Source organism: Pelodiscus sinensis, chromosome 1 (assembly GCF_052426305.1).
Source record: "Pelodiscus sinensis isolate ZL-2025 chromosome 1, ASM5242630v1, whole genome shotgun sequence".
Classification (NCBI taxonomy): domain Eukaryota; kingdom Metazoa; phylum Chordata; order Testudines; family Trionychidae; genus Pelodiscus; species Pelodiscus sinensis.
This window is the reverse complement of record NC_143052.1, coordinates 302,568,087-302,594,461: the sequence shown is the minus strand read 5'-3', so window position 1 is coordinate 302,594,461 and position 26,375 is coordinate 302,568,087. Positions and strand designations below refer to the sequence as shown.

The window sequence follows — 26,375 nt, the reverse complement described above, 5'->3', positions numbered from 1 at the left end:
TAGCTGTGGACCAGCAAGGTTCTCTTTGCCCCAATTTACCATAGAAATTTATCAGAAATGTGTTTCTGTGCATGGAACATGACACACAAATATGGACACAGCCATATGCACCCAATGGCTCTCAACTAAGAGCTGATCATATTACAGTGAATGTCTGGGATCTGCAAAGATATCCTTCCAAACAATTAAACTGCTTGCACAATAATGATTCTGCCCTTGCCTATATGGCCTAGATGGTGCATGGTCCTGCAGGGGACTAGAGTTGATGACCTGTCGAGGTCCCTTCCAGTCCTATGATTCTAGGGTAGATATAGTGTTACTCTCCCCCTATAGTTATGGATTAGAGCAGCGGTGCCCACTTTTTTCCTGTGGTCCCCCCTTCCCAGTAATGGAATCTGCCTCCCTCCCACTCCATTACTGCACAGCTAAGGTTTCTCAGTAGGGAAGCTTGGGCTGAAGGTGGAGTTGGGGCTAGAACTGGAGCTGGCCTGGGGACAGCTAGAGAATGAGGCCAGAGTTGGGTTAGGGTGGAGCAAGGGGTGGTGTAGGGTTGAGGGAGGAGCAGGAAGCAGAGTGGAGCTGCAGTTGGGGTCGGAGCTGGGCTGGAGGCGGGGCAGGGGAGAGGAGTGGAGCTGCAGCTGTGGGTGTAGTTGGTCTGGGGGCAGAGTGGGGTTGGATGGTGCTCCCTCCTCAGCCCCCCCAAGGGGGATGGCTCCACTGCATGCATGCCACATGTTCCTCTGTGCCCCCTTAAGGGGCAGCCCGGAGTTTGAGGACCACTGGATTAGTCCAATAAAATGTCAAAAAAAACCACCCCAAAAATCCTGTGAGAAAACAATAATTACATACAGCCATAATATGATATGACATTTAGAGCCCTGCATATCTGCGCATATCTACACATATCTGTACATCCAAAATCATGAATTGTTTTTGCACATTTGGATGTGGACACAGATTTTGTACCTAGAAACGTACAAATCTGCAGATATCCACTTTATATTCACGGGTATCCTCATCCATTAATGTCAATGTGGGAATCCATAGCTCACTTGTGCAGAGACAGATATGAGTGCGGATACAGAATTTTGTATCCATGATGGACCTTACAGACATTGTGAAAGCTGAAGCTTCATGTAGTAGATCCTGCCTTATTATGGGCCTAGTGCTCCCTTGTCCTCACACAGGGGGAGAGGAGAAGAACCCAGCCGAAAGGAGCATGGGAGAAGGACGAGAGGAGCAGTGCCTTTGCAACGTAGTTTTCCCTTTCCACCAAAAGTCCTTTTCCAGGACTACCACGGTTCACAGCACAGGAGAGGTTAGGCCTGGGCACAGCAAAACCTGTGTGGGGCACACTCCCTGAGGCAAAGAACAAAACACTGTACAAACAGAAACACTTTAACTCTCTGGCAGAGTGGAGCTGGAGCATCAGCAACTGGGTGTTTATACAGTGGCTGGCAAAATGGGCTGGGTGCTAGTCACTGACTAGGGCTCCCAGGTGCTGTAGCACTACAATTAAATGACAATAGGAAGCCAATGGCAGCACAGTGCCATGTGGACCAGCTTTACTGTCAGAGGGAAGAAGGTTCTGTGCAATGGGGTTTCTGTTTGTCTATGATAGTCCGGGGTAGAGTTACTCCTATGTTACCCCCACACACTTCCCTAATTTATGCTGTGTGTGCTGTTGCAGTTCTTTCTATGAGCCATTGATGAGATGGGCTGATAGATTTGGGCCCTTTTAAAATATTGTGAATTTTCAAACAGAAAACTGGCCCCTGCTGTAGGATTTTTTGGGTGCGAAATGAATCGAGGTTTCTATGATGTACTTTTAAAATACTATTTATTATGCCTGTTTAATTGAAAAGGACAAATAAACTTCTCTTAAGCTGGGCCACTACTTTCAAAACAAAAATCCACTAGTGTTCTTATGATAATCTCCATCCCCCAAAAATAGAAACAGCTGATGTTATTTACCGGCAAAGAGGTTCTACAAGGTCCTTGTCGAGAAAATCATGATCTTTCTTTACGGCTGCAATGTTAATAGGAAACTGTGAATCTGTAACAAGGAGAGGCAGTATTAAAGCAAGTACATTTTATTCAAATGGAAATAGTTTATTTTGAAGATGCCTTGCATGTGTTTTAGCCACAGAAATGGTGATTTATTTTATTTAACTTGGCTTTAATTACCCCTGTATGAGATCCAGGATTTGTTTAGTCGGTTTACATAATTTTATTTCATATATTAAAAGTGGAGTTAACATCCTGTGAACCAAAAAAATAATGTTTGGCTCAGGCAACAAGAAGACTTTTAAGTGCTTACTGTTTCTATCCAATCACTATTCCAACCCCACCCCTCAAAATGAGATCTGAGAATTACCATACATTCGTCATTTGTCACTGAGATGGGCAATTAGACCATCCACAAATACTTCAGTGAGTTGCTGAAATATTTGGTAGACAGACTTTACCATGCAGCATAAATGTTTTGGCTATTTTGTTAGCATAACACACGACAACAGCAAACATTTCAAACAAAGAGTAACTTAAGCATCAGATGAGAAGTAACCTGACCATACCAGTTACCTCAAATACTGCCCTGAAATTTAAAAACAAGATGGAAGAGCTGGACACTGAGAATTGTAATGAAAAGTGACTTGGAAGCAGCCGAATTACTGTGCTTCTGTAGCCCAGCAGACTTTATTAGATGCTGAGCAACTTTGGCTCCCATGGACTTTAAGGGAACTGTGGATGCTCATCACAAGCCAGGTACTGAGTTGGGGAAGAATGAGGGGAGCATTCTTTTCCCCACTCCCCAACTTTCAGGTAGGGGCAACAGCAGTAATTTTGCTCCAATTTTGAGCTATATGGGAGGGAAAGAAGAGAAAGCCAGTCCCAGCCCCCAGTGTGCTGTGGTATACAGCAGCAAAACTAAGCTGTGCCACTGGCTCCTGGAGAACCTGCCAAACTGATGTTTTGGGAGGACAGAAGCCTCCAGTCACCAGCTCCAGACGCAACCACCCAGAGAAGTGCTCCACTTTTCCCTGCTGGCTACACTAACTCCACCCAGTTCTGGGGCAGTGGTTCTGTTGGAATCGGTTGCTGTCCTTGCCTTCCATTGAGGGTCAAGCAAATATGGGACGCTCAGGTTAGAAGATTCACAGCCAGCTTTACAGAGTACTTGCACTTTCAGATTCATTTTCTGTATATTTTGTGTTTTCTTTCCCACTAACATTTTTTTTTTATTCTTGAATTTCTGAGTGCCCCATCTGCCACCAGGGAAGCTGAGATTTTCACATATTCACATGTCCCCAAGAGCTGGCGTTCGAAGAAAAATCATGAAATACTGCAAGATTCAGGATAAAAATCCCAACAGTTGTCTGAGGCTGTAAACTCTTCAGACCAGGTCTGTCTCTGTTAAGATGTCCAATAGACTTTAGGACATCTAGAAATATTAACCACGTACCCTCATAGAGCTGAGCATATTGTGGAAATCCAGCAGCTCGTAGCCAGTCACACGCTTCCTTTGCTTCGATTTCTGAAGAGTAAAAAAAAGAGAATGGGTTCATCTTAGAGCCACACTGTGATGTTTTGCATCAGAAGTTATTTTAATTACAAGAAAGACACACGAGGACTGTGTTCCTTTTCAGTACCTATAACATTCATAGAATCATAGAACTCTAGAACTGGAAGGGACCTCGAGAGGTCATCGAGACCAGTCCCCCGCCCTTACGGCAGGACCCAGTACTGTCTAGACCATCTCTGATAGATGTCTATCTAACCTGCTCTTAAATATCTCCAGAGATGGAGATTTCACAACCTTCGTAGGTGGGGCAGGAAAGGGAGCAGAACACTGTCAGGGTGTCAGACAACAATCTCCCCCTCCCCAAAGCATTTAGTGTGGGAGAGATTGATCTGCTAAGTAGTAATGAAAAATTGAAGTTGTAATAAATATAATATCAACTATAGGGACCCCATTTTAAAACTTGGGCATCTCCAAAGAATCAGTAAACACCTTGTACCTGCAACTACATGCACAAGTACTCCCACAGAGCTCTGAGGGGACTATCCATGTATGGAAATATTCACAGGATCAGGGCCCCAAAGGAGAGGCAGGCACATCCAGTACATTTGCAAAATCTGGATGCATGTTCACACCGGGAAGTAGACTTCTGTGCTTGTCACTATGGCTACGTCTAGACTGCAGGCTTCTTGTGCAAGAAGCTTTTTTCAGAAGAGATCTTCCAAAAAAACTTCTTCCAAAAGAGAGACCACACTGCAAAAGCACATAAAAAAAGTGATGTGCTTTTTCAAAAGATAGCATCCAGACTGCCTAGACGCTATCTTGCAAGTAAGCAGTGATTGCTATGGACAGAATGGCCACCAGGGCACCTGTGCTTTTTCTTCTTCCAAAAAACCTCTATCTTCCCCATCCACACACACCTTTTTGCGAAAGAGCTCTTCTGCAAAAAAGCATTCTTCCTCGTAGAATGAAGATTACCAATGCCGCAAAACCCCCTCTGTTCTTTCAATTCACTTGAGAAAGAATGCAATTGCAGTGTGGACGGTCATCAAGTTTTGTCGGAAAAAACGGCTGTTTTTCTGACAAAACTCTGTAGTGCAGACATATCCTATCTAACCTGAATATGCATATACTAGGGCTTGGCACATGCAGATTTTGAAGATCCACGTTAGGAAGCCAGGACAGAAAATCTGGCCCACACAATGTCTGTTAAAGACATCAAAGGTTGTTGGACTAGACAAAGAAAAAAAATCACACTCTGTTGTTCTGCCACAAATGCTAAACGCAGGTGTAAATCTGTTTTGTACTGAAGTGCATAGTTTCCATGTGATAACACTGGGCCAAATTCACCCCTGGTTTAACTCTTATCAGAACAATTGAATCTGGCCCACTGAAATTAACTGAACAGCCTGGTTGAATATACGGTACAGTATGTGACCCAGACACCTTTTGCTCCTTGGATTATTGACCCACTTCAGTAGTTGTAACAGAAATACCAATTCAAGATAAAAGGCCTGCATGCTGAAAGCACAATTTCCCAAAGATAATTAGATAGCCAATAACAGATCAGCAATGCTACAACTGATTATCTTCCTGGTCATTTTACTTCATTTGTTTTGACATTAATTTATGCCATGGCACTTGTCCCTCCAAGCCTTTAAAAGTACATTGAGTACATACAACTATGCAAAAGAACATATAACAAGGCTATTTTTGCTGCACATCTGCATGCTGAAAGAGCACTTTCTCTATTACATTCCAGTGTGACTGAATATTTTCATTCCATGTTTGGAAAAAAGACAAGAATTGTTACTTTCTTGGTCTGTTTATTCGTTAAATACAGTCTTGTGAAACCCTAATTAATTGATCCTCTTGGAAATATATTTCACAACTCACAACAGCTGCACAGTCAAGTTTCATCTGCACTGGAAGAACAACAAGAAGAAACTGTGTGCAATTGTGTAATGGAGAAAACGGCAATTAGTGTCCCTATGGGTTTCTCAGATTTCAGTGTGTTTTTGAGTTTCTACTGCAAATGTGGCCTGCCAGGAATTTTCTTGTGGCCCCCATGAAGGCCATGTGGTCTAAAGTAGAGACGGGTGAATGATTGCAAGGAATAACTAATCTGGCGAATATTTCCTTTCCTATTTCCTTCTCTTTGCAAATTATTCCTGTGCAGATTGCAATTTTCTTGAATGCACCCATGACTCAGAAAGACTAGCAGAACCCTTTTGTAGTCTCTTGCTCCTATGTGAGCTGCCTGGTACAAGTATTCAAAATACAGCCTGCCTGGATGATCATCTAGGACCCAAAGGCCTGTGAATTTAGATGCAGCCCTGAAGCTGTATCATCCCAGGAGTGGCCCTAGGGATGTCAATGTGTAGTCGAAAACACGATTAACTGATAAGCTTGAGCTTATCAGTTAACTTTATTGATTACACACATCCTCCTTTGCTGCCTTTGTTTCAGAGGCATCAAAGGAGGGCAGAGGAGGAGCCAGTGCCTGTGAGGAGCCAGCTTTTAAGTTGGCTCTCCACAATTACCAGTTCTATGAAGCCACCTTCCCTCTTCTCCCCACCCCAGTACTGCCTCTGATAGGGTATGTTTACATTAGTCCCCTAGTTTGAACTGGGGTGGACTTAGTCAGTTCGAACTAAGGGGATTTAAAAATGGCGCCCGCCCGGGAACATGCCAACGAAGCCCGGGATAATTAAATCCTGGGCTTCATTTGCAAGTTCGAATGCCTACATTAGCCACCCCAGTTCGAACTAGGGAGCTAGTGTAGACATACCCATAGAGAGGCAGCAGCGTGGAGGGTAATGGGGGCAGGCGGGAGCAGATATATGAAGGAAGCCAGCTTTCAAGTCAGCTCCCTGCACATGCAGCCACTCTATCCGAGGCAGCAGTGCAGGGATAGGGGCAGGCTGGAGCCAGTACAAGCTCCGGGAGCTGGCTTTTAAGCCGGCTCTCATGTGCCAGCTCCACAAATCTGCCTCCCCCACTCCCCTTTCTGTCTCCCACAGAGGCAGTGGGTGGGGGGAAGAGGGGACAGGCAGGAGCAAGTGCTGAGGAGGAGCCACCTGCCCTCCCCCCACGATGCTGCCTCTATTAGAGGCAGCAGCATGGTAAGGGGTGGGGCAGGGAAGACTTCCGCAGAGCAGCCTCTGTCCACAGTGGGCCCAGGCTCACCGTGAGCAGAGGCTGCTCCATGGGAGCTTGGGTCCCGCATGGACAGGGGCTGCTGCCGCCACATTCTGCTGTCTCTTATCAGAGGCAGTAGTGTGGGCCAGCAGGTGGAGCCAGTCTGCATGGGGAGCTGATTTTTAAATACTTTTTTATCTCAGCTCCTGTGTGCCACCCTGCACAGCTGTCTCTGATACAGAGGCAGCAGTGTGGGATGGCAGGTGGCTCCCTGGGAATGGGGCTGGGAACGCACTGGCTACCGGTCGTGCTCCCAGGGACTACTGAATAGTCGTGTAACCACTAAAATTTGATGTGGTTACCCAACTATTCAATTGATCGCTATCTAACATCCCTAAGGCTACGTCTAGACAGTGGGGCTATTTTGGGATACTGGAAGTATCCCAAAATAGCAATTCCATGTCTTTAAACGCGCCCATTATTTCAAAATATATTTTGAAATAACGGGCGTGCTGTTCTGGCATCCCTGTAACCTTTGTTTCACGAGGGTTAAGGGATTTGTCCGAATAGCGCCTTATTTTGAAATTTGGCACTATGTAGACAATGCCAAATTTCAAAATAAGCTCTTTTGAAATAATGTGCATAGTGAAAATTGCATAGTTTATTTTGAGGTACATAAACTTTAAGTGGTGCTGGAGAGGAATTAAAATGTAGGACACTCTCTGCAATCCCTTGCCCTCCTGCTATTCTACTTGCTGTTCTCTTGCTCTGGACAGGGAAGAGGTGGTAATCTGCTGGTGGCCTGACCCAGCCCAGCAGCAAATTAGGATACTGCTTGTACTGGCTCATTTGGAGAGCCCTGCAAATCCATTGATGTGAATGTGGATATCAGCAGCTCATTTTTGCAGATGTGGATACAAATTTTGTATCTAGAACCCTGTAAATGTGCGGGTATCTGCTTTATATCCATGGGTATCCGCGTTCACTGATGTGGATGGGCAGGGCTCGCTGAACCGCGGCGAGCCCCGCTCGCCAGCCGCGCTGTCCGGCGATCTGCACATGCACAGATCACCCGAACCTGGCTCTTCCGGGTTGCAATCTACTCACCACGGGCGAGTAGACTGCATTATTTGTCAAGCCCTGTGGATGGGGATAACCACAGATCATTTTTGTGGATGCAGTTACAAAATTTTGTATCCCCACAGGGCTCTGCCCATTTGCATTAGCCAGTGGCTTCCTGGATCCATCATTTCCTTTTCCCCCTAGACAGTCCCCATTACCTGCTCCAGGAATGTGTAAGCAGGCATGTAGCACCTGCTTACTCCTCTGCAGAGCTGGAGGGGGAGTGGTCCTTATTTCCCTCCCTCCTTTGGATGGCTATGTAGTCCAAGACATCATCTAACCCATGATACAGCTCAGTTTCCCCACTGGATAACTGTAATACTTAGAATAAGCTCCCTTGTAAAAATGTTCTCAGACAGCAGTTTCAACATTCATTTCCCATGAATATTTTCTAATATTTGTTTGAAATGTGCTGGTTTATTGGCTCAAATATTGGTGAAGACTCCTCTGGGAAGAGGAGAGCAGAGCACTACAATGAATTCCTTACACGTGTCAACAGAAATGTCTAGAAATAATGTTTTGCAGCACTGGCTCAGCTCTATTCCACATCCAGACTCACATTTACTCACATCCAGACTCACATTCACATAGCGCAGGTGTGAGAACCCAGGCTGCAGCAGCTGTGCTAGAGATGGATAAATAAATGATGGAGGCAAAGAGGATCAAAGGAAAAGACAAAGGAACTCTGGGACCTTGCATAGCAGTAAGAATAAATCACATACCCAACATAAATTAAAGGCTGGAGATAAGTGGGATGTTTCCTTAGAAACAAAGCCAGAAGTTTCCCTTGTTCTTTATAATAACGAGGAATTAATTTCTTTGTAGGAAAACCTACTTGTAAGAGGCCGGCAGATTTTACAAAAGGAGAGGCAGCACAATTCTGCTGAGTTATGCAAGGCCAGGTGAGTTTCATTGGCTCCAGTGCCCAGTATAGACGAGTTTGCACATCCCTTTCTTGGGAAGGAAGGACTAAGGCAGGAGGGCTTGCAGGAGACAGACTTAGGAGGAATCTTAGGTGGTAGTTTACATCTGGTTATTCCCAGATTGAGTTTAAAGATGGAGGGGGGAGGAGAAGCCTGTTCATTTACTCTATTTTATACAGAGAATCCATTAATAAAATGTTTGCAGCTTTCTATTCGGCTTTTCACTCAGTAAGTGAAATACTTAATAACAATGAATGATATACTACATTAGCCACAGTGACCCATGTAAATACATAGCTAACATTACTTTTCAAGACAAATGAAATAATCATGCAAACTGACAGGAAACAAGTTTTGCTAAGTTTGTGTGTTGATACAAAAGGGAATTCTGTCAGGAGGTGTTCAACCGTAGGAATTAAACTCATCTGTTAATCAACAGAACAGGTGTATCTCCAGCTATGACAGTGAAAGTTTCTTCATGCTGTCCCATCAGTATGTCTGTTCTGTGGGAAGTCTGCCTCTAGGGAGAGAGTGTAAATCAGTTTTCAGGTCCATCAATCCTTGACTTCTTTACTGAGTGCCACCGAATAAAAGGGCCACCAAACAGCTATCCAATGGGAACTACTTTGGGTCACTATTAAGCAACACTGTAGAGAACAGCTGACATACAGGTGAAAGACCTCTCCTGCCACAACCCTCCATGATACCTGTTCATCAGTCATTGAATTTGAATATGTCTGCTCTTAAAAACAAAAAACAAACCAAAAAAAATTAATCCCCCCGTTACTCCTCCTCCGAGTGAAAGGGAGCAGGAAAGCTCCTGACTCCCTTTCCTGGAGAACACTACCCTCTCATGAAAAGATTACCTAAATTAATTCATGTTTCTATGAGGGACTTCTGAACAGTGCCATATCACAGATCACGGATACTGCCTAGCTCCTTTACTTCCTTCTCTTATCCTCTTTTCCCTTTTCTATCCTCCATCTCCATCTCTTTTTCTCTTCTGCCTCTCCACTTTCTTTTAAAATCCAATTACAACTTTTATTTAACCTTACAGTTCTCATTGAAGCAACTCACCAAATCGCATTAATGAATAGGATCAATAACGTGGTACATAATCATCTTGCCTAGTGTGTGAATAACAACACTTCTGCTTATGTTATTTAGCAACTTTTATTAAAATTTTAAATCAAGTTTTTAGACAGGAGCCTGTTTTTCCATGAACATTGCTAAGAGAGTCCCTGTGTCAGTTAAATGTAGGCTTTGTGAAAAGGGTATAAAGCTGTCGGTTAGTTACAGCGTGTATGTCTTCTGTCTTGCTAAGTCTGATGCAATGTCATGCATTAAAAACATATTTAATTCTTGATTCTTAGTTCTCATGCCTTTGGCTGAGAAAAAACTGGAGCACTGCAAAAGCAATTTTCTCAGTAGACACATCTCCAGGCTAGCTTATTCGGAAGTAGCAACCAGTGTTACCTCTAAGATTTTCCATCCATGAGTGGAATGAGTTTTGTCTTGTGCACCAACATTGAGGTCATGTGCATTTGTTTGGATGTGTGTCACTGTGGCACCCACCAGTTACTAACAACAAAATTATATCTATCTATCTATCTATCTATCTAATTAAATTATGTAAGAAAAAATACTAAAAACCGGATAATTAACAAGGTCCATGACCCTGAACCCACCCACCCACCCTGAAAACCACCCAGCTTGTTAGCCCCTGCCTCCAACACACACTGTGTGTGCCCCACTGCCTGTGCCCCCATCAGGACCACACACAGCCAGCAGGTACCTGTTAGGGATCTATGTAACTAATGGAATACCCGATAAGCGTAGGCTCATCGGATAGTTGAGTCACTACTCGACTAGACACTTCCCCCCATTGCTGCCTCTTTATCAGAGGCACCAAGGGGAGGGGGAGTGGGAGCCAGTTAAAAGCCGGTTCCCCCCAGCACCATCTCTGCAGGGGTGGGGGCAGGGAGGCAGAGGGGAAACAGCATGAGCGGGCAGCTCTTGTACATTTCAAAGGCAGAAGTGCAGCAGGATAACCAGTGCCCCCTTTATTGACTAATCGATTAGTCAATGGAAATTCCATTGACTCCTCGATTAGCTGATTAATTGAAATTTAACATCCCTAGTACCTGTATAGGCCACGCTAACTGCCTCCCATCTCCCCCTCCCCCGTATAGGCCAGGCTAACTGCCTCCCCACCCCCCGCCACACGCACACTGTAGTTGTGCCCAGCCTTGCAATCTGCCCCCTCATGACACCAGTATATTTGTCAGGGCTATACTATCTGCCCCCCAAACTCAAACAGCCAGTACCTGGGCCGAGGGCCCACAGTCCAAGCACCACTGCCCAGAGACCTATGCCCAGCCCTTCATCTCGCCTCTTCCTCCCCTCCATTGCCCAGAGACCTGTGTCCAACCTCGCACCTTGCCCTCTACCCTCCCCCTGGTATTCACTGGTGCCTGGTACCTCTCACCACCACAGACTGCTGTTGCCAGGCCCCTGCTGTCCTTGGCCCCACTGCCTCCCACGTTGGTACCGACCCCAGTACGTGCCCTTATGTTCTCATAGACTCATAGACTCATAGACTTTAAGGTCAGAAGGGACCATTATGATCATCTAGTCTGACCCCCTGCACAGTGCAGGCCACAGAATCTCACCCACCCCATCCCAGAATAATCCTCTCACCTATATCTCAGATATTGAAGCCTTCAAATACTTCGAAGACCCCAAGATGCAGAGAATCCTCTAGCTGTGATCTGTACCCCATGCTACAGAGGAAGGCAAAAAACCTCCAGGGCCTCTGCCAATCTACCCTGGAGGAAAATTCCTTCCCGACCCCAAATATGGCGATCAGCTAAACCCTGAGCATGTGGGCAAGACTCATCAGCCAGACACCCAGAAAGTTCTCTATAGTAATTCCTATCATCCCTCCATTGACCTATTCCCACTGAGAATGAATGGACAATTAGTTACCAAGATCCTGTTATCTCATCAAACCATCCCCTTCATAAACCCATCTAGTTTAATCTTGAAACCAGATAGATCTTTTGCCCACTACTTCCCTTGGAAGACCGTTCCAGAACCTCACTCCTCTAATGGTAAGAAACCTTCGTCTAATCTCAAGTCTAAACTTCCTACTAGCCAGCTTATATCCATTTGTTCTTGTGTCCACATTGGTATTAAGCTTAAATAATTCCTCTCCCTCCCTGGTATTTATCCCTCTAATATATTTCAAAAGTGTAATCATGTCCCCCCTCAGACTTCTTTTGATTAAGGTAAACAAGCCAAGCTCCTTGAGTCTCCTTTCATAAGACAGGTTTTCCATTCCTCGGATCATCCTAGTGGCCCTTCTTTGTACCTGTTCCAGTTTGAATTCATCCTTCTTAAACATGGGAGACTAGAACTGCACACAGTATTCCAAATGGGGTCTCACCAATGCCTCGTATAATGGAACTAACACCTCCTTATCCCTACTGGAAATACCTCGCCTAATACATCCCAAGATCGTATTAGCCTTTTTCACGGCCATGTCACAATGGCGGCTCATAGTCATTTTATAATCAACCAGGACTCCGAGGTCCTTCTCCTCCTCCGTTACTTCCAACTGATGTGTCCCCAGCTTATTACTAAAATTCTTGTTATTAATCCCTAAATGCATAGCCTTACACTTCTCACTATTAAATTTCATCCTATTGCTATCACTCCAATTTACAAGATCATCCAGATCTTCCTGCATGATAACCCGATCCTTTTCTGAATTGGCAATAGCTCCCAACTTTGTGTCATCCGCAAATTTTATTAGGACACTTCCACTTTTGGTGCCAAGATCAGCAATAAAAAGATTAAATAAAATTGGCCCCAAAATTGATCCCTGAGGAACTCCGCTAGTAACCTTCCTCCAACCTGACAGTTCACCTTTCAATATGACCCGCTGTAGTCTCCCCTTTAACCAGTTGCTTATCCACCTCTCAACTTTCATATTAATCCCTATCATTTCCAATTTAACCAATAATTCCCCATGTGGCACTGTATTAAATGCCTTACTAAAGTCGAGGTAGATTAGATCCACTGCATTTCCTTTATCTAAAAAATCTGTTACTTTCTCAAAAAAGGAGATCAGGTTGGTTTGGCACGATCTACCTTTTGTAAAACCATGTTGTAATTTGTCCCAATTGCCATTAGCCTCAATGTCTCTAACTACTTTCTCCTTCAAAATTTTTTCCAGGATTTTACAAACTACAGATGTCAAACTAACAGGCCTATAGTTACCCGGGTCGCTTTTTTTCCCTTTCTTAAAAATCGGAACTATATTAGCAATTCTCCAGTCAAATGGTACAACCCCTGAGTTTAGAGATTTATTAAAAATTTTTGCTAATGGACTTGCAAGTTCATGTGCCAGTTTCTTCAATATTCTTGGATGAAGATTATCTGGGGCCCCTGATTAATTCCCATTAAGCTGTTCAAGTTTGGCTTTTACCTCGGATATGGTAATACCTACCTCCATATCTTTAGTCCCATTTGTTATGTTACCATTATCCCTAAGCTCTTCATTAGACTCATTAAAGACTGAAGCAAAGTATTTGTTCAAATATTGGGCCATTCCTAGATTATCCTTAACCTCCACTCCATCCTTAGTAATTAGCGGTCCTACTTCTTTTTTTGTTTTTTTTTCCTATTTATATGGCTATAAAACCTTTTACTATTGGTTTTAATTCCCTTTGCAAGGTCCAACTCTACCTGACTTTTAGCCTTTCTCACTTTGTCTCTACATGTTCTAACCTCAATAAGGTAGCTTTCTTTACTGATTCCTCCCATTTTCCACTCCTTATATGCTTTCTGCTTTTTCTTAATCACCTCGCTGAGATGCTTGCTCATCCAACTTGGTCTAACACACCTGCCTATAAATTTTTTCCGTTTTCTAGGGATACAGGCTTCTGACAGCTTCTGCAACTTTAACTTAAAATAATTCCAGGCCTCCTCCACTGTAAGATCCATAATTTCTTTAGTCCAATCAACTTCCATAACTAATTTCCTTAATTTACTAAAGTTAGCCCTTTTGAAATCAAAAACCCTAGTCTCAGATTTATTTTTGTTTATCCTTCCATTTAATTTGAACAGAATTAGCTCATGATCACTCTAGCCAAGGTTGTCTCCTACAACCATTTCATCTATGAGGTCCTCACTACTCACCAAAACCAAATCTAAAATAGCATCCCCCCTTGTTGGTTCAGCAACTACTTGATGAAGGAATTCATCAGCTAACACATCTAGGAAAATCTGAGCCCTATTATTATTACTAGCACTTGTTCTCCAGTCTATATCTGGAAAGTTGAAATCTCCCATGATTACGCAGTTTCCATGAGTATTTACTTCATTAAAAACATTAAAGAGGTCTCTATCCATATCCAAATTGGATCCTGGTGGTCTATAACACACCCCAAGCACTATCCCAGGGGAGGATCTGATAGTTTTCTTCCCCAATGTGATTTTTGCCCAAACAGACTCTGTCTTCTCCATTCCATCACTTTTTATTTCTTTACAATCTACCTCATCTTTAATATACAATGCGACTCCACCACCTTTACCCTTATTTCTGTCTTTTCTAAACAGCACATACCCTTCAATACCTGTACTCCAGTCATGCCTAGTATTCCACCATATTTCTGTTATTCCTATAATATCTGGTTTCACTTCCTGGAAGCTCTAGTTCTCCTGCCATCCACTACACGACACCTCCAGCCCCAGCTGCCGGAGCAGCCTCCTGCCACCCACCACAGTTCGTGGCTCCTCCAGTCCTGGTTGCTGGAACAGCCACCTGCCATGCTACTCGTGACTTCTCCGGCCTTGGCCACCAGAGCAGCCTCCTGCTGTCCGTCATGTGGCTCCTCTGGCCCCAGTCACTGGAGCAGCTTCTGCCGCCCGCCACACAACTGTGTGGCTCTATGTAGGAGGTAAACAAGTGCACTGCTTAGGGGGAACCTCAACTACCCACCTAGAGAAATAAAAAAGCATATTGAAAGAGCCAGACGAATACCTAGAAACCATCTACTTCAAGACAGACCCAAGAAAATCAACAATAGAACACCACTTGTCATCACCTACAGCCCCCAACTTAAACCAACACATTATCAATAAACTACAGCCTATACTGGCACAGGATATTAAACTCCAAGAGGCTCTGGGAGACAGACCCATAGTCTCCTATAGACAACCACCTAACCTCAAGATGATTCTTACCAACAACCACAGGACATACCACACTACTACCAACCCTGGTACCTTCCCTTGCAACAAACCCCGTTGCCAGCTTTGTCCACATATTCATTCTGCTGATACCATTATTGGACCATGGTTAAAAAGTTGTAAAAAATGCCTGTGTGGGATCTATCTTAGTGCTGTTATTATTGCCAAAACTGAGGATGCTTCATAAATGAATGGTATTACAACAGTGGGAGAATTGCTAACAATCCTGTAGGAAAGGCATTTGTCCACTTTACTACCCTGCACTCTGAGATGGCTAGTAAGGAAGCACTGAAAGAAGCTGTTAGAAGAGCAAGCAGATAGAAACAGGATGGGAGTGAGACACACTCACAAAGACTTCAGCAACACCATATTAACACTATATTATGAAGGCCTCCCAACTAAGTGGAATTATCATCCCCATCAAGCATCAGTCAATGCCATCAAGTATCTTTAGGCTTAAATTCGTTGCCTAGGAGACTTCCTGATTATGCAGATTCCTCAGCTAGGTGAAACACCTGGTGTTGAAATATACAGTAAATAAACATAGGGAGTGGATTTTCAAAGGAATCTAAAGAAATTAGGCATTTAAATCCCACTGAAATTGAACAGGATGTTTTCAATGAATTCTGCTAAGCTTCTTTGAAAATCTCAGCCATAATATGCAGTGACAGAAAGTGGTTTACAAAGCAGGCCAGGTAGGTCTATTTTATCTAAATTAGGTGGTTTAATTAGAGTTTAGAAACAAAGGGATTCAGATCCATCTTTCTACATCCCTCTATTTAGAACATAAGAACAGCCATACTGAGTCAGACCAAAGGTCCATCTAGCCTAGTATCCTGTCTGCCCACAGTGGCCAATACCAGATGCCCCAGAGGGAGGGATCACAACAGGTAATCCTTACGTGATCCCTCCTCTGTCACTATTTCCAGAGAAACAGAGGCTACGGACACCATTCCTACCCAGCCTGGCTGTAGGTATGTTTAATCCTACCTATTAACTCATTGGAATGTCAGAGCTGAACATGTATGTTTTTGTAAGAATGTATTTAAAACAGAATGAAAACTGTGAGGTATTAAGGACTGAAAACTCTAAAATAAAATATACTGTATTTTTTCACGTGGAAGTAGTATTGTTCAATATATAGAGCAGGGGTGAGAATCAAATCTCTTCCGGTCAATTCCCAGAATTGCCAATGAATCACACTATGGTCTTAACACATTCCTGTAAGGCCAGATTTTGAGTGACTCTAAACCTCTACATTTGGGTGCCTCTGTGTTTTGGGTTTCTAACTTGGGCCTTACTCTCAGTAGTTCTGAGTACCCATAATTCCAACTAATGTGAATTGGACTTGCAGGAGCTGAGAGCCACTGGAAGTCAGGCCTGAGGCTTTGGAAGGTTGGAACCCAAAACAGGTTGGGCCTTCAGCTCTGTAACTCAGTTTCTCCAGGTGTAAAATAGCTCAGTAGAATCTAATATGCCTTACATAGGCGTTGTGCAATTACATTAACAAGATTCTTAGATGAAGAAAAAAATTCCATATATTAGAAACTGAATACAAATCAGGGTATGTCTCCTTCAAATTACATTAAATGTGTATTTTGAATTTCATGCAGATCTTACTAACTATGCTATATTAATGCTAGTAAATCTAACAGCAAACAAATGTAGGACATGGAAGTAGAGCAAAACTGTTGCATTACTCAAAGAAATGTAAATCCTTATCACCAAATTAATTGCTGCCTAATTATAAACTTAATGGTCTGCAGACATGCAAATTACTTGTAGGCAATCAAATATATGTCAGAGGAATGCTTTATCCATATGAGGTGGCCTTCACACTGTGAATTTAAATTAAACATCAAGAACTCAGATAATATTTTGGATTACAGGGATTTATAAACAAAATCAGTTCTTGTTTATCATAAATTAATATTCAATTAATTAATGTTGCCTAATGCCAAGTAAGATGGAAGGGACTTTACAACATAAGGAAAAGATACATGATAACAGCATTTAAGGAAGAAGTGTAATATGTGAACAGAGGAACAGAGTCTCAGTTGGTGTGAATATAATTTAATATTTAGCGTAGAGTCCTCAGCTGGTATTAATCAGAATCATTCCACTGAAGTCCATGGAACTATGTTGATTAACACTAGCTGGGGACCTGGCATTGTACATTAAGTTCCACTGTTTCTTTATTAACTATTATTTTTAAAAAACAGATTTGAAGAGACATTCTGCATATCTAGTCTGAAAAACTGGAGAATGTCAGTAATTTATTCTTGCATGATTTAGGAGAGCTGTCATTGACATGCAATCCAAGCACCTTCGTGTCCACATTAGTCTGACAGACATTACTTGTAATAAAGCAGCCAGATGATTTCTCTCTGATTCAAACTCAGCATACTGTCTACAGGAGCTGTAATTATCGCTATTAAAGTAGATCTACAGTATTAACATTTTCATCAAGCCCCAAGACTGTTAGTGGAGAATAATTTATGAAAACTATGGTAACATAATTAGGGAACATCTACTTAATTGAAATGGCTGCCTTTTGCTTAGTTTTAGAGGAGATTAAACATCAAGCTCATAGTCTGTTTAACAGTTTTGTTTCACCTGCTATTCCCTGCACTTGTATCACTAATCAGAAATGCCAGAATATTTGAAATTAAATATAAATATTAAATGCAAAACCCAATCAAACGATAAGCCTGAACCTACACCCAAAGATATTATGGAAATCCTATTATGAGCGTCAGAGCCCATGTTAATGTGACATCAAGGGTTGTCTACACGGCTGACGCAACAGGAGGTGGCACTGCAGCTGTGCGGGTGTAATGCCATAATGTGGACACTATACTGATGGAAGGGTTTTGTTCACGGAGGTAGTAAATCTACTTAGCTGGGGTGCAGCTAGGACGACTGGCTTAGTTTCATCTCTTACAGGTAGAGTTGCCACCTGTCTACTTGCACAAAACCAAACTCCCTTACTATGCTCCCTGCCCTGCCATGCCCTGCCCTTCCTTCCATGTCCTGCATCTGTCCCAAGTCTTCTCTGAGGCTCTGCCTCCACTCACTCAATCTCCCCTCCCTCTGTTGCTCGCTCTCTACACACTCACTCACTCACACACTCATTTTCACTGGGTTGACTCAGGAGTTTGAGGTCTGGGAGGGGGTAAGGAATTCAGCTGGGGCTATTTTTAGACTACATGCCTCTGTCGGCAGAGACATGTAAAATAGGCTACCCGACATAGTCAATGAAGCGAGGATTTAAATATCCCCCGCTTCATTCAAATAAAAATGGCTGCCGGGGTGTGCCGGCTCAGCTGATTGTTTGCACAGCACGGTAGTCAAGACACGGATCGGTCGACAAGGGAAGCCTTTGTCCACTGATCCCTTATGGCTTGTGAAACAAGGTTTACAGGATCGGTCAACAAAGGCTTCCCTTGTCGACCGATCCGCGTCTTGACTACCACGCTGTGCCGACAATCAGCTGAGCCGGCACAGCACAGTGGCCATTTTTATTTTAATGAAGCGGGGGATATTTAAATCCTGGCTTCATTGACTATGTCGGGTAGCCTATTTTACATGCCTCTGCCAAAAGAGGCATGTAGTCTAGACATACCCTAGAGGTATAGGCTCGGGGGTGGGGCAAGGGATGAGGGGCTTGGAGTTCAGGAGGAGTCTCTGGGATGGGGCCTGGAGCCAAGGAATTCAGCATATGGGAGGAGATCTGGGCTGTGGGAGGGGGGTACAGGCTCTGGCTGGGGGCGAAGACTGGATTGAAGGGTTTGGAGGGCAGAAGAGGAATCAGGACTGGGGCAGAGGGTTTGGATGGCGGTGGGGCTCAGAGGTGTCTATTTTTATCACCCATGCGCATATTAGCGAGGTGAAGCTAAGTTTTAGAGGTAGACAAGGCCTACAGCTACACATTTAAGTCCTACAAAGTCAAGAAATGGCAAAAGTTATAGCTGAGCAATCAAATGTTCTTGTCTGCATAAGATTTAGAACTGTTATATTTTTGCTTAGGACTGTATTATTGTAAATATAGTATGTAGACATGTAATTAATGGCTGTGAACCTAGGAAATTCTGTCAACAGGGAATTCTGCCCTTTTTCATGTTTGTGCAACCCCATTCTAGTCACACTACAGTGAGTTCAAGAAAAATTTAATCCATAGCTTTTAATTATGTGACCCTATTTCTCTACTAATATAATTCCAGGCAAAATCTTATGGTATATCTATACTGCATCCCTCTGTCGGCAGAGGGGTGCAGATTAGGCAGGTTGACATTGCAAATGAGGCAGGTAAGGTGTCTCTAGCAGGTAAGGTGTCTCCTGTCTAAAAGTGTTCCCTACATGTAAGGGTTGAAGAATGTTGCCAGAACAGCCAACAGAAGCTTGCATTGACACTGTCCACATCTAAAACAATCAGAAATTCCCCATAAAACATTTGCAAAACAATTAAAAGGCAATACATATGAGAGATGACTAGAACTGAAAATATGCCACTGGGGGCAGAGGCCCTAAGGCAGGGGTGGGCAATAATTTTGGAAGAAGGGCCACTTCACAAATTTCAGAAGTGGCCGTGGGCCGACCCAGAAGGGATGAGGCCTCAGGCAGAAGAGGCGGGGTTAAGAATGACCCTGCTGGGTACAGTGACCTTATTTTCCGAACCAGTTGCAGCTAGTAAGAACCATTTCATTTATATTTGAAACAGATTAAGCGTTTTAACTTTCTCATGTTAATTCATCAAACTTCATTTTAAATAAAGTAAAATATTATGTCCAACACAAAAGGTTTCAATGTTTTCTTTATTTAGGGAGGGATGGGGAACCATTTTTGGGTCTGGGGTCACTGACACACAAAAAATCAGTTGGGGACCATACAAGTGAAAAGCAAAAAAACTCCTCTAAACCCCCCCAGTGCTCACTGATGTGGTCTCAACTGAGATACCTCATTCCTCTAGTGCCACAACCTCATGAGGTGAGGGGAAGGGAAGGGGGAAACTGAGGTTCAGGACTTCCCATAGACCAGATTTATTTTTCTGGGGTTCTGGAATTAGTGGATTTTATGGACCTCCTTAGGCTCTGGAGTAGAGACAAAAATGAGGGGTACAGTGCCTGAGACAGGGCTTCCAGCAAGTAGGATACTAATGGAGTGCAGGGTTGGGGAGGTAGCTCAGGTGCAGAAGCAGGCTGGGAATAGGGTTTCTGGCCAAGTGGAGGGAGCAGGAACAAGGGAGGGTGCAGTGTGTGGTCGGAGAGAGGGTACAAGAATAAGGGAGGGTGTCGGAGCAAGCTGAGGGTGCTGGGTCTTGGGGGGTAGGGAAGCGACGGGATTGGTGTGAGGGGGTCTGGACATGAGGGGGAACTTTACCGTGCTTCGTGCTCGCTTGCAGCAATGGCTGCAGCCACGCTGTTCCGGCTGCCCCGGAGGGAGGCCGCGGTTCTATGGCCACGTGGTCCCAGAGGCTGGAGACACCGCTGTTGCGGCCACGCGATCTGGGGTGGCCCTGAGGCACTGAGGCCACAGGCTGCCCCAGAGGCCAGAGGCACTGCTGCCACAGCTACGCAGCCACCCTGGAGATGCTGTGGCCTGGGGCCTGCCCCGGAGGCACCACTGCCATGGCTATGCGGCCTGGGACCACCCCGGAGGTGCCACAGCTATACCGCTGCCACCGTTTGGGGCCACCCTGGAGGCGCTGCAGTCACATGGCCCAGGGCCGGCCCCAGAAGCACCACGGCCACAGGCCACTCCAGAGGCGCCGCTACCGTGGCCAGGCGGCCTGGGGCTGGCCCCAGTGGCACCGTAGCTGTGGTGTCTCTAACCTCCAGGGCCAGCCCCAGACTGTGTGGCCGTGATATCTCCTGAGCCAGCCCTGGGCCGCTTGGTTGTGGTAGCGGCACCTCTGGGCCAGCCCTGTTGAGGAGCCTGAGCCCTAGCGCTGCCTCCTGTCCAGCAGCAGCACGGGGCGTGGAGGGGCGGGGCTGAGCTCCTTCCGCCCATCCCCCGTGGGTCCTGTAATTAGGAGGCGGAGCCTGTAATTGCCTTATGGGCAGGATCAAAGCCCAAGGCAGGCCGGATCCGGCCCACTGAGAGGCTTTTGCCCACCACTGCCCTAAGGGAACTCTAAAACTGCACCATCATGAAGAGATGAGGGTGCTGGCATGGGACTCAGGACATCAAGAGTCAGCTCCCTGCTCTACCAGAGGCTTGCTGTAGGAACCTACATGGGACTCCATAGGTATAAGGGAATAACAGTTCTTGTCTACTACGCAGGGAAGCAATAAATGCACTAAAGATTGGAAGGTGCTCAGCTACTACAGTAACAGCGAGACATACCACTACCACCCATTGACAGTAGATGGTCAGAGAAGTTTGCATGGTCTTTCTGGTCACCTCAGAGACAGTTGCTTCCTTGCCTGTATTCACAGTGTGCTACAGATCTCTTTAGCCCTTCATGCCACTGAGGCTTTTGGTGCATAATTAACCTAGTGCTGCAATACTTAAAAAAACCCAAACCTTAAAGTTTACTCCCTGTGACAGATATTTTGTACATGGAACTAATTATCCTTTTCTAGAGGTACAAATTTAATGACTATTCTGAACTATGTTCTGCTTTCTGATAATTTAGTAATCAGTCACTCAAGGTTTAAAAAAAAGTCACTCCATGTTTTAGCTTTGGTTTAGTTTAATCCAAGATAAGGGCTAGTTGAGTTAAAAAAATAAATAAATAAAGATCACGAGCTTTTCTAAATATTGACACAAGTGCCCAAGGGCATGCTTGAAATATTTCCTCCAGACTTTACAGTGCTTTTGGAACGCAGACGGTTTAACACTTGTTGCTTGTTCAACGTGTGCTACGTGGTTACACAGAGATCAATATCAGTATTTTTCAGCTTTGGGAACATCCATCATCCCTCCCAGCAGAGTCCCAGAAGTTATGCACCTAATTCAGAAAAATGAAGTGTTTATGGTCTACTCTGGTTCAGAATATGTTTCACAATTTTCTCCGGCCCTTGCAGTATGTCGCTGATGGGTTTGCAATGTACTCCCACTGAACAGAAGCTGCTTTGTGCTCCCCACTGAAGGAACCATAATGCCATACTGTATTTTGGCAGTAGAAGTTGGAAATAAATGTACAGTGGATTGGAGGGTTGAAAGGCAATGTGTCTGACAGTATAATTCTGCTGAGTTTTAAATGGTGTGATTAAGAGGGGAAAGATAAATGGTTTTGTGATCAAGGCAGTAGACTGGGACTCAGAAGCGTTGAATCCAGTTCCCATCTCTGCTGCTGCTTTCTTGTACAGCATTGGGAAAATGTTTATTTTTTTCTTCACTTAGGGAATGAAAATGGAAATAACAATAGCTGCCTGTGCCACAAGGATATTGTGAGGATCCGCCGCAGTGCCCAGTATGAGCTCTCAGCCATCTTTTCATATTCTCTGATCCACAGCGCTGCTCTAACTTAAATGGGCTGCCCGCTGCCCGCCCCCAATCACCAGAGTGCTCCCTTCTCACCTCACAATGTGGAACAGGGAGGTTCTGGTGGCTCTTCTGGCTTTATGTCACTAAAGGGTCTCTTGCATCAGGAGAATCCCATCTGCACCTCTTTGGACAGCTGTAAGCCCCCACTGGGCTCAGGATTTGGCCCACTGCTATTTGTAAGGTGCTCAAATGCTGCAGTGATGAGGGCTTTATAAACGGCTGGAGAGTTATAAAGATAGGCATGTAAGTAAGCACTCTGACCCCCAAGCCATTCCTGGAGTTGACCTTGGATTCAGCTGTCAAGTTTCTGCACTAATTTATCTCACCTTCAGGTTCTGGCAGGGACTAGTTGCAGGAATGCCCAACATACCAAGAGATAAGATGTTCTGTGCATTGTCCCCAGACAGAAACTGAAGCAGAAGTCAGAGCAGTCCAAGAAAGGGTGTGTTTTTTCGAAAAAACTTCACCTGTGTCTAGACTGCTGTCGTGTTCTTTCAAAATTAAATTGAAAGAACACAGCAGTTTTTTCAACCGCAGAAAACCTCATTTTATGAGGAATAACGCCTTTTTTCAAAAGTGATCTTTCAAAAAAAGGCATTATTGAACGCAAACAGTGCTTTTTCAAAAGAGAGCATCCAGACTGCCTGGGTGCTCTCTTTCCAAAAAGCGGCTCTCTTTTTCGAAAATACTGGTTGCTGTCTAGACACTGTCTTTCGAAAGAGGCTTGTAGTCTAGACGTACCCAAAGTGTCTCTTGTTTAGGTGTCGCTGTCCATTGTCTAGGCTCAATTTTCAAAAGGGGAAGCCTAAATCTGACAACAACATTCTAAGTCTGGGTGCTCAAATGGGTGCATGCAAATATCCAATTGAGGAGACTATGCACCAATTTTAACAAATACAGGCCTGAGGGACTCAACGTAAGGAATTAGATTGAAAGTTGAACTCCCCGTGCTTCCACTGTAAGGTTGGTTACATACACTTAGGACCAAATTCTGGCTTTTAACACATGCACTCTGCTGCCTATTCATTTCATTGTTTAACTGCTAGTTCTTGTGTTATGTGAAGTAAGTCGTAAATATTCACTTTCTCCACACCAGTCGCAATTTATAGACTCCTATCGTATCATTCTCTAGTCATTTTTTTCCAAGATGAAAAGTCACAGTCTTTTTCATCTCACCACATATGGTAGTTATTCCATGCCCCTGATCTTTTTAATTGCCTTTCTCTGGGCCTTTTCCAATTCTAAAATATCTTTTTAGAGAAGGGTCAACTTGAACTACATGAGTATTCATGGTGCAGGTGTACCATGTACAGGGCTGATCCTAACCAATTGGCAGCCCCGGGCAAATTTCTTTTTGTGGCCCTTACAACAATATGCCATGTCAGCCCGAATATTCAAAAAATGTTCTTTGATCCTTAAGTTTGCATATATGGTTATGAAATATTTTAAAGAAGCATTTTCAAATTATTTTTATAGATATATTAATTATTAAAGGCAGTTAAGGTTTGGTATCTCCCTGGGTAACAAAATTCCTTGCTATGGCATTGCATCTCATTTTTGTTTAAAAGAATCAGAGACACTCATCTACACCTTTCCGACTGTTGGACGAGGCGCACTGCTAATACCTCTTCTGAAGAATGTGAACTTATCTAGTGTGGTTGATTGATTTGCTCTTCGAAGAAAGGCGACGAAAAATTGCCACAGTGATTTTTATGCAATTAATAGGGTTCCTACCTTCCAGTCACGCCTGCTGCCTCGCACCCTGGGCCTGGCTGGGAAATACAGACACTAGGGGGAGCTGTACAGAAATGTGAGACTCTCCCAGGAGTTTCTAGTGGGGAGGGAGCCGCAGATGCGGGGAGCCAGAGGCGGGTTTCTGGCACCGGAGAGTGAGCAGCAGCCTCAGTGCAGGGGGGAGCATAGGGCAGGGTGGGCGGGGAAGCTTGTGGCGCTCTGAGAATGCTGCCAGGGACTGCAGTGACATAGGGACAGTCTATAGCACACACTGGGGGGGGGGGGGGAAGGTACTGCCTAGTGCCAGGGACTTTGCTGTAGCAGGGACACGACAGATAGGGAGACAGACAGACGCTGGGCCCTGCTACTGGTGGTGAGACTCACTCTGTGGGACAGCGTCTGTCAGGGCTGGATCCCGAACTGCCCTTCCTGCCGCCTGAGCAAACCAGCCCATGACTCCATTTTGAGCTTCCCTGGTACCGGTGAGCTTGGCACGTGTGTGAGCAAAGCCCGGAATCAGGAGCTGCCACGCTAACTGCAGACTGATCTGTGCCCCGGATCCCAATCTGGATCCTGCACTAGTCTGTGGTTTACCCCTCACCCTGCTGCCAACCCCCCCCCCCCCCACCCTTTTGCGGGAGTCTTGGGGCTGACTGGCTCATGGGAAATGTCTGGAAATGTCCTGGGCTCCCCCATCTTCTTCTCCAGGCACAGGGTTTCTGTGGGCATGTTCCTGCGGGTCCCAGGAAACATCCCGCTGCTGTGGGAACAGCCTGGAGGGAACACGGGCATGCGGGGAAGGTTGCTGGGAGGCAGCATGGGCCAGAGGGCTGGAGAAAGGCAACGCTGCGCTCTGCAGCCAGTGCCCAGCAGGGCTCTGTGGTCGCTGCCCCACAGCGAGGAGAACAAGACTGGGCTTGTCTGAGTGACCCCCTGGGGAGCCGGGAGATTCCGTGCGTCTGTTCATAGAATCATAGGACTGGAAGAGACCTCAGGAGGTCCCCAAGGCAGGACCAATCCCAACTAAATCATCCCAGCCAGGGCTTTGTCAAGCTGAGACTTAAAAACCTCTAGGGACAGAGATTCCTCCACCTCCCTAGGTAACCCATTCCAGTGCTTCACCACCCTCCTAGTGAAATAGTTTTTCCTAATATCCAACCTAGACCTCCCCCAATGCAATTTGAGACCATTGCTCCTCATTCTGCCATCTGTCACTACTGAGAACAGCATTTCTCCATCCTCTTTGGAATCTCCCTTCAGGTAGTTAAAGGCTGCTATTAAATCCCCCTTCTCTCGTCTCTTCTGCAGACTATAAAAGCCCAAATCCCTCAGCTTCTCCTTGTTAATTATGTGCTCCAGCCCCTTATCATTTTTGTTGCCCTCTGCTGGACTTTCTCCAATGTGTCTACATCCTTTCTGTAATGGGGGCCCCAGAACTGGACACAATACTCCAGATGTGGCCTCACCAGAGCCAGATAAAGGGGAATAATCACTTCTCTAGATTTGCTGGTAATGCTCCTCCTAATGCGCCCTAATATGCCATTAGCCTTCTTGGCTACAAGGGCACACTGTTGACTCATATCCAGTTTCTCATCCACTGTAATCCCCAGGTCCTTTTCTGTTGAACTGCTACTTAGCCATTCAGTCCCCAGCCTGTAACAATGCTTTGGATTCTTCCATCCCAAGTGCAGGACTCTGCACTTGTCCTTGTTGAACCTCATCAGATTTCTTTTGGCCCAATCCTCTAATCTGTCCAGCTCACTCTGGACCCTATCACTGCCTTCCAGCGTATCTACCTCTCCCCCTAGGTTAGTGTCATCTGCAAACTTGCTGAGGGCGCAATCCATCCCCTCACCCAGGTGATTATTAAAGATGTTGAACAAAATCGGTCCAAGAACTGATCTTTGGGGCACTCCGCTAGAATATCAAGGCCAGTTGCTGTTCCAAAGAGCTGAGTTCAGAGAGGAGGAATCCCCCATACACCATTCTTCTCCAACATACTGTGATCATCTACGTGTCCGATAATTTGGTTCTTTACTTTAGTTTCAGCTGAGTTGCCTGGTACAGAAGTTTGGCTTACCAGCCTTGTAATTGCAAGGACTGCCTTTGCAGCTTTAAAAAACAAAACAAAACCCCAAAAATTGGTGTCACATTACTTATCTGCCAGTCATTTGGAGATAAGCTAT

The 26,375-nt window shown here is 44.8% G+C and overlaps 1 protein-coding gene across 7 annotated transcripts in view; it reads right to left on the bottom strand.

Annotated features, from left to right (window-relative positions):
- STARD13 (StAR related lipid transfer domain containing 13) overlaps positions 1 to 26,375 on the bottom strand; it is a 415,654-nt gene that overhangs the window by 44,585 nt on the left and 344,694 nt on the right. For all 7 annotated transcript variants that reach the window (XM_075919190.2, XM_025190209.3, XM_075919191.2 and 4 more), the window contains 2 exons: positions 3,464 to 3,535; positions 1,975 to 2,056 (listed from right to left, as the gene is read on the bottom strand). In XM_075919190.2, coding sequence (XP_075775305.2) covers positions 1,975 to 2,056; positions 3,464 to 3,535 — 154 coding nt within the window. The remainder of the gene's footprint in view (positions 1 to 1,974; positions 2,057 to 3,463; positions 3,536 to 26,375) is intronic.